The sequence below is a fragment of the Tursiops truncatus genome, chromosome 1 (genome assembly GCF_011762595.2).
Source record: "Tursiops truncatus isolate mTurTru1 chromosome 1, mTurTru1.mat.Y, whole genome shotgun sequence".
NCBI classification, from domain to species: Eukaryota; Metazoa; Chordata; class Mammalia; order Artiodactyla; family Delphinidae; genus Tursiops; species Tursiops truncatus.
In genome coordinates, this window is record NC_047034.1 from 21464951 (window position 1) to 21484294 (window position 19344).

The window sequence follows — 19344 nt, forward strand, 5'->3', positions numbered from 1 at the left end:
AGGATTAGTAGAGTATGGGTTTGGGTAATTCCCCCACCCCGACCCCTACTTGCATACAAGATCTAATCTCTTAGTTTAGTCTTCTAGTTTCTTTTGCAATTTGTATATCCCTCTTTACGTCACTTCTTTACACATCTTTCTCCCCAGTTACACTGATTTCCTTCAGGGCAGGAGCTGTATTTTAATCATCCTGATTCCGTAGCACCAGTAGAGTACAGAAAAGATGCTTAAATAAATATAAATATGAAATGTATAAAGTATTATAACAAGCCCAAAGCCATGTGTTACAGATGGTAATGTTATCAGTGGTCAGTATATCAGTTAAGTCACCTGTAGGTCTTTATAGGAATTGCAAAACAAGCAGTCACTTTGCTCCCTGTTTAGCTGTTTTCTTTAAAAAAAAAAATAAATCTAAAGTGCTAATGAGAGCTCATTATTTTAGGTGATTGATGAGATTTATCGTGTGTTGAGATATGTCAACTCTACCAGAGCCCCTCAGCGAGCTCATGAAGTACTTCAAGAGTTAAGGGATATTTCCTCCATGGCAATGGAATACTTTGATGAAAAGATTGTTCCAATTCTAAAGAGGAAATTACCAGGATCAGATGTATCTGGAAGACTCATGGGCTCTCCTCCAGGTATCTTTTGTTTATAATACGTTCAGTTTATAATAATGTTCATATTATTATAATGTACATAGATTTGTAACTTGCGTTTTCCCCCCACCACTTAACCGTGTATCTTGAACTTTTCTGGGTCTGTAACTGTATCTGCAACATAATTTTTAATGACAGATTGGGCTACAGACCATAATTTATGTAGCTGATCTGCTGCTGTTAGGCACATTTGTTTCCAGATTTTCAGTATTTGAACTACACTCTGAAGAACAATCTTGCGGCTAAATCTTTGTACATATCCACAACTTTTAACTTGGCTTAAATTTATCAGAGCAAATTACTGAGTGAAAAGCTATGTATATGTGAATGGTTTTTCATGTTTCTGACTAGTTAGTATTCGTTATCCTATAACAGAATCAAATATACCAGACAAAACCCAAAAAATTCCTCATGGAAATAACCAGTTAATTATTTCAGCCCCTGGAGTATCTGGCTGCTACTTTAGAAGACAGGGTGCATAAGGCTGTTTTGAACATTGTCGGATCCTAGAGATTTGTGTCCTTATCTACTGAAAGAATGAATTGTTCAATATCTTCAACTCTTGCAAATACTTTAAATCTGGGAACAAATTTTTAGTAAAATATTTTGTTCAGATCAGTTAGCTCCCTGGAGTACTCGGTGGGGTAACTGAGTGGCTGTCTGTAATTTAATAATAAAGCTTACAGCATCTCAGCATTAACACATCTGTTATTTATTGATTACCTGTTATGTGCACAGCACTGTACTGTGTCCTGTGGGGACTAAAATGAAGTATAATACATGGTGTCTTCTCTCAAGAATCTTATTATTTCAGAAGGTAAGACATATCCAGACTCAAATTATCGTAGGCAAGAGAAATAGTTTAAAGGAGTGTCCATTTAAATGTCAAATGAGTAGCAGAGAGAATCTTAAGGAAGATAAAATCATCGTTGGCTGGTCTGATTGAGACTTCACAAGAGGTGAGAATTGATCTGAGCCTTGTTAGTTGGCTAAAGGGAAGCAGAGAGAGAAGGAAGAATGCACCAGCTAAGGAAAATATTCTGAGTATTTAAATGTATAAGGAGAAAATTAGCAAGATGGGTTTTAGGGTGTGGATGGATCCATCTGGTCCTTTTAGAAAAGCTTCAGGAGATAGGGTTTTAAAAAAGTAGGTTATTAGTTTAAAGTAGTGATTTTTGTGCCCATGTTACATTCTATTATTACTAAAACAGAATAGTTCCAAAGCCTTCCTACACCATGTCAGAAGTTCTTCCTGATCATCACATGTGATGTAACCCACTTTTTGATGGTGTCCCTGTTGTTTGGCTAATGTTGAAGCCTTTGCATATAACTAAGTGCAGAGAGGATCTGCGAACATGATAGGTCTGTACTTCTAACTCAGATGTTTTATGTTTGCTTGTGTGAAATGATTCTACTCTAATTTTACTATTTATATTTTCTTACTAGGTCCTAAAAATGCTTTATAATATTTTAAATCCAAGTTTATGCCATTAAATGCCCATCTCCATTTGCTTGCATTCCACATATTGCCACATGAACATGAGAATCAGAATTCAAACTCATTTATAGTTAAGACAAGGTGTCTGATTAATCCATTAGATCAAATAGATTGCAAAGAAGAAATTATCAGAAGTGATTTTATAAAGGATATTTCTGTTTTTGAGTAAGTTTAATTAATGAAGTATTACTGGTAGTGAGGCATTTTAAGTGATTGACCATTTTAAACTATTTCTCCACAGTTCCAGGACCTTCTGCAGCCCTGACAACAATGCAACTCTTCTCTAAGCAAAACCCTTCAAGACAAGAGGTTACCAAACTCCAGCAGCAGGTTAAGACAAATGGTGCTGGGGTGACTGTTCTCAGGCGTGAAATTTCTGAGCTTCGCACCAAAGTGCAAGAACAGCAGAAACAGCTTCAAGACCAGGACCAGAAACTGCTAGAGCAGACCCAGATCATAGGTGAACAGAACGCACGGTTGGCAGAGCTGGAACGCAAACTGCGAGAAGTAATGGAAAGTGCAGTAGGAGACTCCTCAGGGTCTGGGCAGAATGAAGAGTCTCCTCGGAAACGCAAAAAGGCCGCAGAAGCCATAGACTCTCTTAGGAAATCTAAACGTCTCCGGAATAGAAAGTAAACCAGAATGTGCTTCTAGCTCCAGAAGAAGCCCTGACTTCGTAGCTTGAGCAGTTCTGCATATCAGGACACTGTGAGCAACATGGTGTCCCTTAGCTCTAGGCTTTCAGAACACAACGTAAACTTGAACTCTCATGGTTGGGACAGTCTTTTCCCGCTTCTCCTCGTTGAACTGATGCGCAGAATCCTTTTATTTTGCAATAGATTTGTACTAACCAGACCTATCCTATCATGTTTTGAGAAGTTAACTTTATTTCTGTGCAGATAATGTTTAAAGCAAGTTTATCTGTTTCTGCATATATGCACATTACATAAGGATCTTAAACCAGTCTTGACAGACTAGAAGTTAAGTTTAATACATAAAATGTCCTGTTCACTTGAAAGAAAAGACCTACTTTTTAAATGGACAGTATCTTGTTTTTAAAAAAAAAGTTGACTTTTTGTTATAAGTGACCTTTGTCTGGAATGTCTGAAAAGTAGTAAATGCTTTTTGGTATTGAAGTAATGGGTAACTAAAACGGACTTCCATAGTATTGGCTGTAGAAGGGGCCTCTACAGTATTGACTATATATTTTTATAAACTACTGGCAAGGGACTTACCCAGTTGTTATATACATGTTTTCGGTTCACTTTTGGGGCCATGTCCTACATTTGCATGGATGGATGCATGCATTGCCTAGTCAACTCACTTAAAAAGCTCTTGCACTGGTATTGATCTTGAACCTCTACACTTCTCCACTTTTTAGAGCAGCGTCTTAGTTCATTTAAGCGCTTAACATCTTCCACCACAACAGCTTGCCTCTGGGGGCGGGGTGGTATTTGTATGTCCATTTGTCCTCCAGTTTTACAAGAATGAGAGAGTATTAGAGCCCATTGCTTTATCTATTCTCTGCAGGGTTCAGGTACACTGGCTAAGGCAGAACCCCAATTCTTTACATTGATGTCAGACTTCTGGCAACTAGTACTCTTCCTTACTCACCGCTGTGTGTGCTCATTGATCAAATGTGGTCATGACCAGTGGTGTGAGTAGGAAACCCAACCTGTGGGATGCAGTTTTGCCATTGAAAGAAAGTTCACTGAAGAAAATTATACTATGAAAAGGCATTTTGATCATTTCATTTCTGGGGAATGACCTGAGGGAAGCTTTTTAATATTAATTTCAAGCTTTCCTTATCCTGCAACTTTAAACAAAAGCTTTAATTTCGTTTGCACTCCTGTTTTGAGCTTGTAACTGGAAAAGCATGTCTTGCACTGTTCAACCTTCTAAGTGGTCACTTTAACAACCTCCAAATTGTGTACAGTGGTTATTTTCCCCACTTGTTTATTTTTGAAACAGTCAACTATTACTGTCCTAGTTTTATTTTAATGTACTAAATTATGTAGTCATTATTTGCCTGTTAAGTTCTTTTAAACAACTGTTGCCTTGGGCTTCAGTTATTTAAGGTAAACTTAGGTGTAGTATAGAATACTATCCCTTTCCAGGTGGGAGTTTGACACCTGTATAAAACCTAAGGTTTTGGTAAGTACCTTAGTTGAATAAAAGCACAAGGTCACTACCTTTTTTTAATCTGTCCAACATGACTTGGTTATGCATCCTTGAGATTAACCTCACCAAATGAAACGTTTTCTTATCAATTTTTAACATTGTCCTTACATAATATTGTCCTTAGGTTTTGATCAATTCTTTGTCTAACTTTGAAACTCCATTTACAATGTAGTATGTTTTCAATGAAAAACCATAAAATAACATCCAAGTGTTTTCATGGTTTGTTGGGAAGGTAATTTTAAAATAAACAATTTCCAAAAAACATTTGTCAGCCAAGGTCATCCATAAAAGTCCCTGTCTGGAACTCATTTTCTCAGCAGGTCTCATTTGTTTAATCATAGGATTTAGCCATATTGTCACAACTTCGGAGGAGGCCTACTGGAATACTCATGGCCTTTCATAGTCTGCTTTCATGTCAATAGGAAGACTTAAGTAACAGAGTACATGTTTACAGGCTTACAAAGGGATATAACCTCAGATGATCTTTTTAATAGTTGTTAATGAATTATTTAAAGTTCCCTGGGTCTCTTTTTAAACTACATCTGGACACCCTAAATGTCTACAGTCTCAGTTAACATGAGTATTTGGCTTCCATAATAAGCACTCACTATTAAAAGATAGATTTTCTGTTTCAAAATCCAAATTTCTACAGTATACACTTGTAGTCATCTGCCCATAAGGTTAATGAGTTGCACTTGTTAATGCATGAATGTGGCATAACAGTAGGAGATAAAGCACTACAGTTTAAGTCTTAAATCTTAACTAGCTAAAACAAGTTAGGATGTTGCCTTGGCCCATTTGATAGCTGTTATACTTGCCTTTGGGTAGTATAATGGTATTTAAGTTTCAACAAATCACAAAATATATCCTTCACCTAAAACTGCCATATGTTACAGGAAAATTGTAAATTAGCCTCCCAAGAGAGAAACCATCCTGCCCTGGGTTATAGGTCGGTAATTTAAATGCTGTATGTTAATATTGTGTTGTCCTAGAACAACATTTTATAAAGTATTCCTGTCATCTTCCTTGGCTGTCTTTCAGAGGAGACTTCTCTAATAAGTTGTCCCACTTACGAATTGATTATGGTGCAATACTACAAACAGGTACCACGTGGAAGGGCCTATGGAAGAAATGGAGAGGACTGCCTCCTCGCCCCCAACATGATTCTCAGCTTATCTCCCATGTGGACTTGGCTTGGTTTTCACATATTCTGAATTATGTATTATTTTAGAACATGAGGATATAGAACCTGGTTTTTGTTTGTTTTGAGCTCCTCTTGATGTACAGAGCCTGGAAATAATGGGGCAAACACAAATGTAATCAGAGTAATCATACTGTTTTAAAAACCTGGGGTGCCATCAGGTCTAAAGCCACTGGCTTTGGAAGCAACTTTTTTTTGTAAAACGTGTTTTTGGAGTACTGAACTTTACAGGGGCTTGCCTTAATCTCTATTTAGTAGTTTCAAATGTAGGCGCTATTATTCTACTTGTTAAAGTGTTAAAATATTCTATGTAGCCCCTAAGGTGGGTAGAACAGAGTATAAGTAATGCCTAAATAAATAAGCTAAAAGGTGTCACTACAGCTGGATTTTTGAGCGAAAATGGACATATGAACATAGGCTATGTGTAATAAAAATAATGGCACCTTAAGATTGCACTATTTTATGCATTATTTTATATGCCATTTCATAGCCTGCACTTTAATCTCCAAAGAAACAATGTATGATGTCCCAGTTCCTTATTACTAACAAACTTTTTCCTAAGACAGGGCACTAATTCTATTTTACTATACTGAAGTAGTTTCTTGGAGGTAGATTCCTCTTTTGAGTTCTCTATTTCCTTAGCCATAATATTTTCTAGGATCTAGGAACTCCCTATCTTGTCTATTTCCAACAGTATATAATTTTAATTTAATGTAATGTAAAATCTCATACTTGGTGATCAGCACATTCTTATATCCTGCTCTAGAAAATGAGTACCCATTTTTTAACACTTACCAAACCTTCTAAAAATAATGATATGCTGTAAGTAAGATTTGAAGCCAGGGATAAAGGCATTCTCAAAGGAAATGCCATGTATGATGCAGTCTCTTGGAAATGGCTGTTTCTAGTGTAAAATACAATTTGATGGGCTATTCAATGATTTGACTTGGGATCGGAATTCCTTTAACTAGTCCTCAAAAAGTTAATGAGTAAAGAACTACTTTAAAATAACAAACTTCTATAGCCTGCCATCTGAGGTGAATTATTTTCAAGAATTCCTATATAATCTACAAAATGAAATTAGCAATTAGTTGACTGCTGCCTACCATGATTTTATTTTTAATAGCAATACATTTATATTTGTGGTAAACACTATAGGCTTAGGTAATGGCCTTTTCCAGCTTCCTAAGAATCTTTGTTAAATTTCTGAAATTGAAACATTAAATTGAAATTTTTCCTGTTGTGTCTGAAGAGAACCGTGGGATTTAGAAGCATATTGGTAATCTATTAGGTCCATTGCCAAAGTATACATCAAAGCTATACCAAAAGTTTAGACGTGTTTAAAATTACTTTATGTGGTACCATGTCTGTTTACTTACGGTCATGAGCAACAATAAATTACAATAGTTTACCTTCTGGAATTTTAATTGTTATAACCTAATTCAATTACTGGAAAGTGAAAAACACCTCCCGGGCACACGACAGGGTACGTAAATAAATGTGTTTTTACCAGTGTTACTTGTTTTCTTTGTATTTCATGCACAAAGATTATGGAGCTCTTCGTCTAACAAATGCCATGCTAATAGCTACCACCTCTTAAAGCAGTATATTGTTTTAGTTTAATCCTCATAGCCACTTTATAAAGTAGGTTTTACTCTCTATAAGGAAGTTAAACTCAGGTTAAGCAACATATCCAGAATGTTATACAAGGAAGTGCCTAAGTGGGATTTGAACCCAGACCTACCTGCCTCCAAAGCTTATGTATTTCTGCTACACTCTACTACATTCTAAAACAGCTGGGACCTATGAGACTCTAGATTACATTAATTCTTTAAACTCAATAAATATACAGAAGAACATTTCATACATCTACCAGAAGCAGTCTATGCCAAACATCACTAATGTTAAGAGTAACATACAGAGCTTAAAATCATGAAGACAAGGCTTGAAGGAGGCAACTTTTGTCCTAAAGTTCTTTGACAATGGATTTACACTAGGCATACAGGTAAAAGAAAATATTTTTAAGGCTTCTAAGAACGTGTAGTCTTAAATAGGCAGTCCTGGCAAGAGATGTAGCTGGAGGCCACTAGCGCATGTCCGTAGTTGCCTTACTATAATGTTGGCTACCAGTCAATACAAAAGTAGTGACCACCAATTCTCTTGTCCTGCCGGGGAAGAATACTCGTTCTCTTCTAGTTCTCTTTTCAAAATTCCTTCCAGCTCCAAGACTATTCAAAATTTCAATGCAATAAAATCATACAAATCAATTTCATCTCTGTTTCATAAAGATGTAACTGATAGGGAATTACTGGAAATGAAATTTTCTGAGGAAGAACACACTCTTCTTTGATAAATACTTTACCCACTCACTTTGTTTCCAACTTAGAAAAGAGATCACAGATGAATTTATGCTGAAAGATGAGGGTGACAGCCATGGTATCAGTTATCCCAACACCATCACTGCATTCTAGTCATCAAGATAGCACAGAAACATAGGGACTTCCCTGGTGGCTCAGTGGTTAAGAATCCGCTTGCCAATGCAGGGGACACGGGTTCGATCCCTGGTCCGGGAAGATGCCACATGTTGCGGAGCAACTAAGCCCGTGTGCCACAACTACTGAGCCTGGGCTCTAGAGCCCGCGAGCCACAACTACTGAAGCCCGGGCCCCATGCTCCACAACAAGAGAATCCACCGCAATGAGAAGCCCACGCTCCGTAACAAAGAGTAGCCCCTGCTCGCCACAACTAGAGAAAGCCCGCACACAGCAACGAAGACCCAACGCAGCCAAAAATAAATAAATATTTTTTAAAATTAAAAAAAAAAGATATCACAGAAACCTAGAAAAATAAAAACAGCTGCTGTACCTCCCAGTCTTCAGAGGGTACATCAGGGTGGAGATCTTTATCCCTATCTCCTTCAGGTAGTTCAGTTGCTATGCAAAAAACACATTGTTGGGAAACCAAGAATCTTTACCAATACTGTTGCTTTAAAAATAAAAGGATATCTCTTTATTTATGAACTCCTCATGTTAATTCCTGAAACAATTCTTACAGGCTCCATTAAAGATTATTTTTCTCATCCAGAAAATGTGTTTCAACTTGCTTATATTCCTCAGGTTTTGGTGAGTCATTTCCTGAAAGCAAAATTATAGGAAATCGTGAGGAGAAAAACACAGTGGCGGATGTTTGAGCACAAAGTACAAATTATGACTGGAAAGGAAATACAAATCAAGGATGAAATTCCCAAAATTCATTAAATTTTGTTCATAGAAATACATTCAACCAAAGAGCTTTCTCAACTTTTATGTTTTCTTTAAATTTTTTTCCCCTGGGATCTTTAGATTGAACAAAAGTCAGTTTCTACCTAGAATCTGAAGCAGCAATGTAAATAATTGGCTCCGGGAATGCAAAACCTATGGCGTGCTTTCTCTCTTAGGACACAGGGAAAACCCCTGTCTTCTCAGGGCTAAGCAGAAGATGGGGAGGGGGAAGCAGAAGCAGGGGACCTAAAATGCTTGTTCTTCCTTCGAAGGGTTGCAGCAAACTTACAAGCAAGTGCCTTAGCTCTCTAGATAACCAGTTTCTATAACCCTAGGTGCTGCCATAGTAGCTGCTTTCCATTCCCAAAGCAAAGGCAGCTTGTGCCTTCCTTGTAAGAGGACAATGAAGGAATGAATGTCAAGGGGTTAACAGTGCTCAGCACATAGTAAGCAGGTAATAAGTAATAAACTGTGGTAAATATATATAGGGAGATAGATATGACTAAGGAAATAGAGATACAGAAGATATATTGCATTGGCTGCATGTATTTCCTTCAATCCTTGCTTTAAGCATATTTAAATTTTTTTTTTTTAAGCACGGAAAACAATTAGCTATTACAGGCTTTCTAGCCTCCTGGGGAAATTTATTTTCAATATTTTAAAACTTTTATTTTCAATATTTTTAATATTTCACAGGACTTTTTACACTGCCCGGCAGTGCTTCCTTGAGAGCCACAGGAGAGAAACCACTTTTTTTTTTTTAATATTTATTTATTTACTTTTATTTTTGGCTGCGTCAAGGCTTAGTTGCAGCACGCAGGATCTTTTGTTGCAGTGCACAGACTCTTTGTTGTGGCACGTGGGCTTCTCTCTAGTTGTGGCGCACAGGCTTCAGAGGGTGCAGGCTCAGGAGTTGCAGCACATGGGCTCTCCAGTTGTGGCACGCGGGCTTAGATGCCCCATGGCATGTGGGATCTTAGTTCCCCGTCAAGGGATCAAACTCCGCATTGGAAGGCGGATTCTTAACCACCAGACCACCAGGGAAGTCCCAAGAAACCAGTCTTGAAATGCTCATCCTTCTCCACCTTGGGCTGAGGGCTCTGATAAGGAAGCAGGACCTCGACCTGAACCTGGTAGAATAAAGAGAGGAGCCTCTTCAGAACTCCACTCCCTTCACCTTAAGACACAACCAAGTAAGAGTCAAGCATATGTGCAATGGAACCAGAATTGAGTGCCTACTCCCAGCTCTACCAATTATGAGCTATGTAATACCAGCTTGGGTGGTTAATACTTTGAGGCTCAGTTTCATCATCTGTAGAATACTTCCTACCTCAGAGAGTTGATACAAAAGCCCAAAGGATTCAGGGAGGGTGGTGGAGTAGGAAGAACCAGGAATCTGTCTCCCCACTTAGACAACAATTACACTGGCAGGATCTGTCTGATGTAATTATTCTGGAACTCTGGGGTCTATTGAAGACTTGCACTTCCAAGGAAAGACTTGTGGTTAATTTGGGTCAACTTCAGGTCTTAGCACAGGAGCAACCAGCCACCCATCCCCAACCCATGATGGGCTAAAAGGACCCTGTCCCCCAAATATTTGGGATCTGTGTTCTGATCACTGATCACTGCTTCTGATCACAGAGGTGCAGACAAAGATTGCAGGAAGCCACTGTTGTAGCTCCCTCCATTGTTGCGAACCTCTCTCCCACCAGCTCTCCCACCGCCTCCTAGGAGATTTAAAGAGCCAGCACCCTTTCCACCACCACCCCTTCATCTTTCTCTTTCTTAATGTCTGGGAGCCAGACATTAAAGACGAAGACATTCAACAACCACTTTATGTACTGGGAAAATTAGAAAGTGACCAGGTATGCGGAAGGAAAGTCTCAAATAAAGACCTGAGAGGACATTAAGTTTACACCTCAGGCAGACCCTCAGCACAGAGACAGCCTACAACAATCAAAATAAATAAATATACAAAAACAATTACGGGCTTCCCTGGTGGCGCAGTGGTTGAGAGTCCACCTGCCGATGCAGGGGACACGGGTTCGTGCCCTGGTCCAGGAAGATCCCACATGCCGCAGAGCGGCTAGGCCCATAAGCCATGGCCGCTGAGCCAGCATGTCCGGAGCCTGTGCTCCGCAACGAGAGAGGCCACGACAGTGAGAGGCCCACATAACGCAAAAAAAAAAAAAAAACAATTACCAAAATCCAGCAAATTCTGGGCATGCAGGAGAACATGATTCCCAGAGTTACCACATTAGTAGATTCAAATATCTAGTTTTCAATAACAACAACAACAAAATCACAAGGCATACAAAGAAACAGAAAAGGATGGCCCATTAAAGGGGAAAATATAAATCAACAGAAACTGTCCCTTAAAAAGGACTAATGGCAGATATACTAGACAGATTTTAAGATAACTTTTTAAAAGATGCTCAAAGAACTAAAGGGAGATATGGAGAAAGTGAAGAAAATGATGTATGAACAAAATGGAAATATCAATAAAGAGACAGAAAACCTAAAAAGAAAAAGAAATTTTGGACCTGAAGAGTAAATAACTAAATGAAAAAATTTACTAGAAGGCAGATTTGAGCAGGCAGAAGAAAGAATTAGGAAACAGAAATAGGACAAGGAAATTAAGTCTGAGGAACAGAAAGAAAAAGATTGAAGAAATGAACAGAAACTAAAGGATCTGTGGGACACCAACAATAGGCCAAAAAACACATTGTGGGAGTCCCAGAAGGAGAAGAGAGAAAAGAGCAAAGAGAATATTTGAAGAAATTATGGTTGCAAACTTCATACATTTTATGAAAGACGTGAATATAAACATCCAAGAAGCTCAATAAACTCCAAGTAAGATGTACTTAAATAGACCCACGCTGAGACACATATAATCAAACTTTCAAAAACCAAACACAAAGAGAGAATGTTGAAATCATACAAGGGAGAAGTAAATCATTACATACATATCCTCAATAAGATTATAAGCAGATTTCTCATCAGAAACTTTGGAGGCCAGAAGGCAGTGGGTCAATGTATTCAAAGTGCTAAGAGAAAACAGTGTCAACCAAGAATCCTATATCTGGCAAAACTGTCCTTCAAAAGTGAGAGAGAAATTAAGACACTACCAGATTAAAAAAAAAAAAAAAAGAAAAGCTGAGGGGTTCTGTTTCCACTAGATCTGCCCTGCAAGAAATGCTCAAGGGAGTCTTGCAAGATTAAATGAAAGGACACTAGACATTAACTCTAAGCTATATGCAGAAATAAATATCTCGATAAAATTAAATACATCTGCAATTATAAAAGCTAGTGCTACTGTAACACTGATTTGTAAGTGCACAGTTTTCCACATAAGTGACAAGATTAATACATTAAGAAAAAAATCACTAGTCTATCACAGACTTTGAAAACAAACTTATGGTTACCAAAGGGGAAAGGTGGTGGGGGGGATAAATTAAGAGTTAAGGATTAATGTATACACACTACCATATATAAAATAATCAACAAGGACCTACCATACAGCACAGGGAACTCTACTCAATATTTTGTAATAACCTATATGGGAAAGATTCTGGAAAAGAATGGATACATGTATGTGTATAACCAAATCACTTTGCTGTACACTTGAAACTACCATGACATTGTAAATCAATCATACCCCAATATAAGATAAAAATTAAATTTAAAAAATCACTAGTTTAAAAGCTAGTATTATTGTAAGTTTGGTTTATAATTCAAAATCTTGTTTTCCACATAATTTAAGAAACTAATGCATTTAAAAAAATTATTAGTTTATGTTTGGGGGCACACACTGTAAATATAAAGAGGTAATTCTGTGACATCAACAATTGACAGGTGAAGGGATGGAGCTGTGAAGGAGCAGAAATTTTGTATGTTATTGAAGTTAGGTAGGCATAAATTCAACTTAGAGTGTTATAAATTTAGTATGTTAAATTTAATCATGGTAAACACCAAAAAAACCCTACAGAATATACACAAAAGTAAATGAGAAAGGAATTAAACATTTCACTACAAAAAAACTGACTAAACACAAAAGTGTGAGGAAAACAGGTAGAAAAATGACAAAAGTAAATCCCTCCTTATCTGTAATTATTTTACATGTAAATGGGTTAAACTCTGTAATCAAAAGACAGAGATTTGAAGAATGGATTAAAACACATGATCCAACTATCTACTGTCTATAAGACATTTCTGATGCAAAGACACAAATAGGTTGAAATTCAAAGGGTGCAAGAGTATATTCCATGCAAATAGTAACCAAAAGAGAGCAGGGGTGGCTATTCTAATATCAGACAAAATAGCCTTAAAATCAAAAAAGTTTACAATAGATAAAGGACATTATAAATTAGCAAAGGTTTCAATACAGTAAGAAGGTATAACAATTATAAACATTTACACACCTAGTGACAGACCCTTAAAATATATGAAGCAAAAGCTGAGATAATTGAAAGGAGAAACAGATATGTGAAAATTAATAAAGGGACACCTTATTTTAAATGGAGTCAGGAAGCCCTGAAGGGAAGCTCTCATGAACATACCATTTGTCACAGCTTACTTTACACTCTTGGACAGGAAGAAGTTTACTACGACATCAGAAGGAAGATTTTCTCCTTGCTCAGCAACAACTCTGCCAATGAGAAACCACCACTCCCTGAACTTTCCTGCAGTGGACTTTTGTTCAAAACAACCCTCCCATGGGGACTTCCCTGGCAGTCCAGTGGTTAAGACTCCACCCTTCCACTGCAGGGGGCACAAGTTCAATCCCTGATCAGGGAACTAAGATCCCCACATGCCACGTGGCGTGCCCAGAAAAATAAAATTAAAAATAAAAAGTAAAACCCTCCCAACTCCCCGCTTTCCTCGGCTTCTCTTCTTTGTTCTCTGGTTGCCTATGGTTCACCATAGTTTGCATGTCCCCAGTTGCAATCCCTCTGCTATTCCTGAATAAACTTGATTCTACTGGCTAAAAAGCTTGCCTTTTTGTTTTAAAGGTTGACAAATTGTTCCACAGGAATAGTTGGAGACAACAATACTGCACTTACAATAGTGGATAGAACAGCCAGACAGAAGGTAAGCAAAGAAATAGAGGACTTAAACAACACAAAAGACCAACTGGATCTAACAGACTTATACAAAACACTCTATCCACCAATAACAGAATACACATTCTGCTCAATACACATCATTCTCAAGTCTTTTCCAGGACAGACCATATTTGAGGCCACAAATTAAGTCTCAAAAGACTTTAAAAAATAGATTACACGAAGTATTTTCTTCCACCACAATAGGATGAAGTTAAAAATCAATAACAGAAGGAAAGTAGAAAATTCAAAAATTATGGAAATTAAACAACATACTCTAAAACAACCAATGGATTAAAGAAGAAATCACAAGAGAAATTAGAAAATACTTAGAGACTAATAAAAATGAAAACAAAACATACCAAAACTATGGGAAACAATGAAAGTGGTACTAAGGGGGAAATTTATAGCTTGCATTAAAAATCAAGAAAGATCTCAAATCAACAACTTAACTTTACAATTTAAGGAATTAGAAAAAGAAGAATTAAACCCAAATCTACCAGAAGGAAGGAAATAAAGATTAGAGATAAATGAAATAGAGAGTAGAAAAACAATAGAGAAAATCAATGAAAAAAAAAAGTTGGGGGCTTCCCTGGTGGTGCAGTGGTTGAGAGTCCGCCTGCCGATGCAGGGGACACAGGTTCGTGCCCCGGTCCGGGAAGATCCCACGTGCCGCGGAGCGGCTGGGCCCATGAGCCATGGCCGCTGAGCCTGTGCATCTGGAGCCTGTGCTCCACAATGGGAGAGGCCACAACAGTGAGAGGCCCGCGTACCACAAAAAAAAAAAAAAAAAAAAAAAAAGTTGGTACTTCAAAAAGGTCAGTAATATTTAAAAACATTTAGTCAGAGAGATGAAGGAAAAAAGAGAGAAGAATTAAATTACTAAATCAGAAATGAAAGTAGAGACATTACTACAAATCTACAGAAATAAAGAGGATTATTTATAAGAGAGTACTATGAGCAATCATGTGCCAACAAATTGGATAACTTAGATGAAACAAACAAATTCCTAGAAACACAAAAGTTACCAAGACTAAATCACACACAAAAAAATAGAAAATGTGAATAGACCTATAACTAGTAAGGAGATTGAATTAGCAATTAAAAATCTCCCAAAAAGAAAGGCCCTAGGTGTAATAGCTTCACCAGTGAATTATACCAACATTTAAAGAAGAGCTATTACCAATTCTTGTCAAACTTTTGAAAAAAAATTGAAGAGGAGGGAGCACTCCTCATTTCATTCTATGAGGCCAGAATTACCCTGATACCAAAGCCAGTTAAAGACTTAAGAAGAAAAGAAAACTACAGCCCAATATTCCTTATAAACATTGATGCAAAAATCCTCAACAAAATACTAGCAAACTGAATTCAGCAGCATATTAAATGCTTATACACCATGACCAAGTGGGATTTATTCCTGGAATGCAAGGATGGTTCAATAATACACCACATTAACAGAATGAAGGGGAAAGTAACACATAATAATCTCACCTGACACAGAAAAAGCATTTGACAAAATTCAACACCCTTTCATGATAAAACACTCAACAAACTCGAAATAGAAGGAAACTACCTCATCATAATAAAAGTCACATACCAAAAATTCACAGCAAACATCATATTCAATGGTGAAAGAACGAAAACTTTCCATCTAAGATCAGGAAGAAGGCAAGGAACAAGAATTTCACCACTTCTACTCAACATAGTGCTGGAGGTCCTAGCTGGAGAAATTAGGCTAGAAAAAAGAAATAAAAGGCATCAAAATTGGAAAGGCAAAAGGAAAATTATCTCTGTTCATGTATGATATGATCTTACATATAGGAAACCATAAGATCACACACACCCACACACACAAACTGTTAGAACTAATAAACAAATTTAGCAAAGTAGCAGGATTCAAAGTCAACACATAAAAATCAGTTGCATTTCTATACACTAACAATGAACTATCTGAAAAGGAAATTAAGAAAACAATTCCACTTATAATAGTGACAAAGTGAATAAAATACTTAGGGATTAACTTAATTAACCAAGGAGGTGAAAGACTTGTACAGTGAAAACTACAAAATACTGATGAAAAAAGTAAAGAAGATGTAAATATTGGAACTCATTCTGAGTTCACGGGCTGGAAGACTTCACAGTGTTACCATGTCAATACTACCAAAAGCGATCTACATATTTAATGCAACCCCTATCAAAATTCCAATGACATTTTTTGCAAAAATAGAAAAACCCATCCTAAAATTCACATGGATTTTCAAGAGACCCCAAATAGCTAAAAACAATCTTGAAAAAGAAGAACAAAGCTGGAGGACTCACACTTCTGATTTCAAATCTTACTACAAAGTTACAGTAATCAAAACAGTGTGGTACTGGCATAAAGACAGACATATAGATAATGGAATGGAACAGAGAATCCAAAAATAAACACTTGCATATAAAATCAATGATTTTTGACAAAAGTGCAAAAACCATTCAAGGGCTTTTCAACAAATGATGCTAGGAAAGCTGTATATCCACATGCAAAAGAACAAAATTGGATTCTTCCCTAATACCATATACAAAAAGTCACTCAAAATGAATCCATGACCTTAATGTCAGACCTGAAACTCTTAGAAGAAATTGAGACAAAACTTCATGACATTGGACTTGGCAATGATTTCTTGGATGTGACACCAAAGGCACAGGTCATAAAAGAAAAAGTGGATAAATGGGACTTCGTGAAAATTTTTAAATTTTGTGGATCAAAAGACACTATCAACAGAGTATAATGGCAACCCACAGAATGGAAGAAAATATTTGCAAATCATGTATCTGATAAAGTGTTAATATCCAGAACATATAAAGAATTCCTAAAAATCAAACAAACCAAAAAAAAAACAAACTACCTATTCAAAAATGGACAAAGGACTTGAATAGACATTTCTCCAAAGAAGATGAATAAATGGCCAAGAAGCACATGAAGTGATGCTCAACATCACTAATCATTAGAGAAATGCAGATCAAAGCTACAATGAGACACCACCTCACCACACACCTCACATTAGGACGGCTAGTATATAATTTTTAAAACATTTCTAATACAGAAAACAGCAAGTATTGACAAGGATGTGGAGAAACTGAAACTGTGCATTGTTGGTGGGAATGTAAAATGGTACAGCTGCTGTAGAGAACAATATGGTGGTTCCCCAAAAAGTTAAAAGTAGAATTACCATTTGATTCAGCAATTCCACTTCCAGGTGAATACCCAATAGAAATGAAAGCAAGGTCTCAAAGAGATATTTGCATACCTCTGTTCATAGCAGCAGTATACATAATAGCTAAAATGTGGAAGCAACCCAAGTGTCCACTGATGGATGAATGCATAAGCAAAGTGTGTTATATACATATAATGGAATATTATTAGCCTTAAAAAGGAAGGACATTCTGACACATGCTACAACGTGGATGACCTTTGGGCACATGATGCTAAGTGAAATAAGCTAGTCATAAAAAAACCAAAAACTGTATGATTCCACTTTGTTGAGGTACTTAAAATAGTCAAAGTTATAGAGACAAAAAGTGGAATGGTGGTTGTGAGGGGATGGGGAAGAGGGAACTTGAAGCTATGGTTTAACAGGTACAGAGTTTCTGGTTTACAAGTTGTAAATGGATCTGAAGGTAGATGATGGTGATGGTTGTACAACACTATTTATGTATTTAATAACACTGAATTGTACAGTTGAAAATGTTAAGATGGTACATTTCATGTTATGTGTGTTTTACCACAATTAAAAAATTGAAAAAAATATTCTTTATATACAAATATGGAAAGATCTACAAGACTGATTGTTAAGGAAAAAACAATGTGCTGACAAGTATTATAGTGTAACAACTTTTGTGTAAAAAATAAAAAAGGAGGAAATAACATACTGCGATCTAATTTCATGTATATGCATAAAGAAACTCTAAAGAAATAGCGAAGGAGTTAACAGGGGTTACATATTGGCATTGAGCAACTTTGCAATGGGGAACAGGAATCCACGCGAGAGTATCCCTAGATACTTGTTTGTATATTTTTCTATTTTTGAACCAAGGAAATGTATCACCAATTCAAAAATTAAATTAACAAAACTTTAAATCTTATAAGCTATGTTTCTTTTTTTGAAAATAGTATACCTATGCTATAACTGAATTTTGGAACATATGACATCAATGATGATGAAAGGGAAGTAGGTAGAGGGAAAATAAAGCACTTTAAAGAACTGATGATTGTCCGCCTGCCAATGCAGAGGACACGGGTTCGTGCCCTGGTCTGGGAGGATCCCACATGCCGCGGAGCGGCTGGGCCCGTGAGCCATGACCGCTGAGCCTGCGCGTCCGGAGCCTGTGCCCCGCAACGGGAGAGGCCACAACAGTGAGAGGCCCGCATACCGCAAAAAAAAAAAAAAAAAAAAAAAAAGAACTGATGATTGCATTAGCCATCATTTTTAAAATTAACTTTATAGAGGAATACATTAAATGCAATGAAATGTATCCATTTTAAGTGTACAGTTCTTTAAGTTTTGACAAATGTATATACTCATGTAACCACCACCACAACTGAGATATAGAACTTTTCACCACAGCAAAATGTTTGCTTTGATCCTTCCTAGTTGATTCCCATCCCAACACCAGCCCCAGACAACCACTGATCTTATTTGTCTTTTCCAGAGTTTCATATAAAAAGAATCATATATGAGATAGTCTTTTGAGTGAGGTTTCCTTCACACAACATATATTTCTGAGATCTGTGCATGTCAATGCATGTGTCAGTAATTTGTTCCTTTTTATTGCTAAGTACTATTCTACCTTATAAATATACCAGACTTGTTTATTCTGTCACCTAGTGACAGATATGTAGATTGTTTCTAGTTTTGAGCTATTATAAATAAATCTGCTATGAACAGTCACAGCTTGTATATGTAAATCTGCTATGAACAGTCACGGACAAGTCTTTGCATTAACATGTTTACATTTCTCTAGGGGAAATACCTAGGAGTGGAATGTCTGAGTCATATGGCAAGTGTATGTTTAACTTTATAAGAAGTGCCAAAATGTATCATTGTACATTCTCATCAGGAGTGTATGATCATTCCAGTTTTTGTTTTGTTTTGTTTTGTTTTGTTTTGTTTTTTGAGGTACGCGGGCCTCTCACTGTTGTGGCCTCTCCCATTGCGGAGCACAGGCTCCAGATGCGCAGGCCCAGCGGCCATGGCCTACGGGCCCAGCCGCTCCGCGGCATGCGGGATCCTCCCGGACCAGGGCACGAACCCGTGTCCCCTGCATCAGCAGGCGGACTCTCAACCACTGTGCCACCAGGGAAGCCCGAGCACTCCAGTTTTTTTGCATCCTCATCAACGTTTAGTATTGCTAGTTAAAAAATTTTTTAGTCATTATAGTGGATGTGTGGTGGAATTTCGTTGTT

General features: G+C 37.2%; 2 protein-coding genes across 3 annotated transcripts in view; one reads left to right on the forward strand and one right to left on the reverse strand.

The window, feature by feature from the left end:
- The window catches only part of FBXO28 (F-box protein 28), a 30993-nt gene extending 23942 nt beyond the window's left edge, over positions 1–7051 (forward strand). Inside the window, exons 4-5 of the mRNA XM_033851114.2 lie at positions 443–638; positions 2396–7051. Of these exons, the coding sequence (XP_033707005.1) occupies positions 443–638; positions 2396–2790 (591 nt within the window). The 3' untranslated portion in view covers positions 2791–7051. The remainder of the gene's footprint in view (positions 1–442; positions 639–2395) is intronic.
- The window catches only part of TP53BP2 (tumor protein p53 binding protein 2), a 215884-nt gene that overhangs the window by 156206 nt on the left and 40334 nt on the right, over positions 1–19344 (reverse strand). The window lies entirely within an intron of this gene.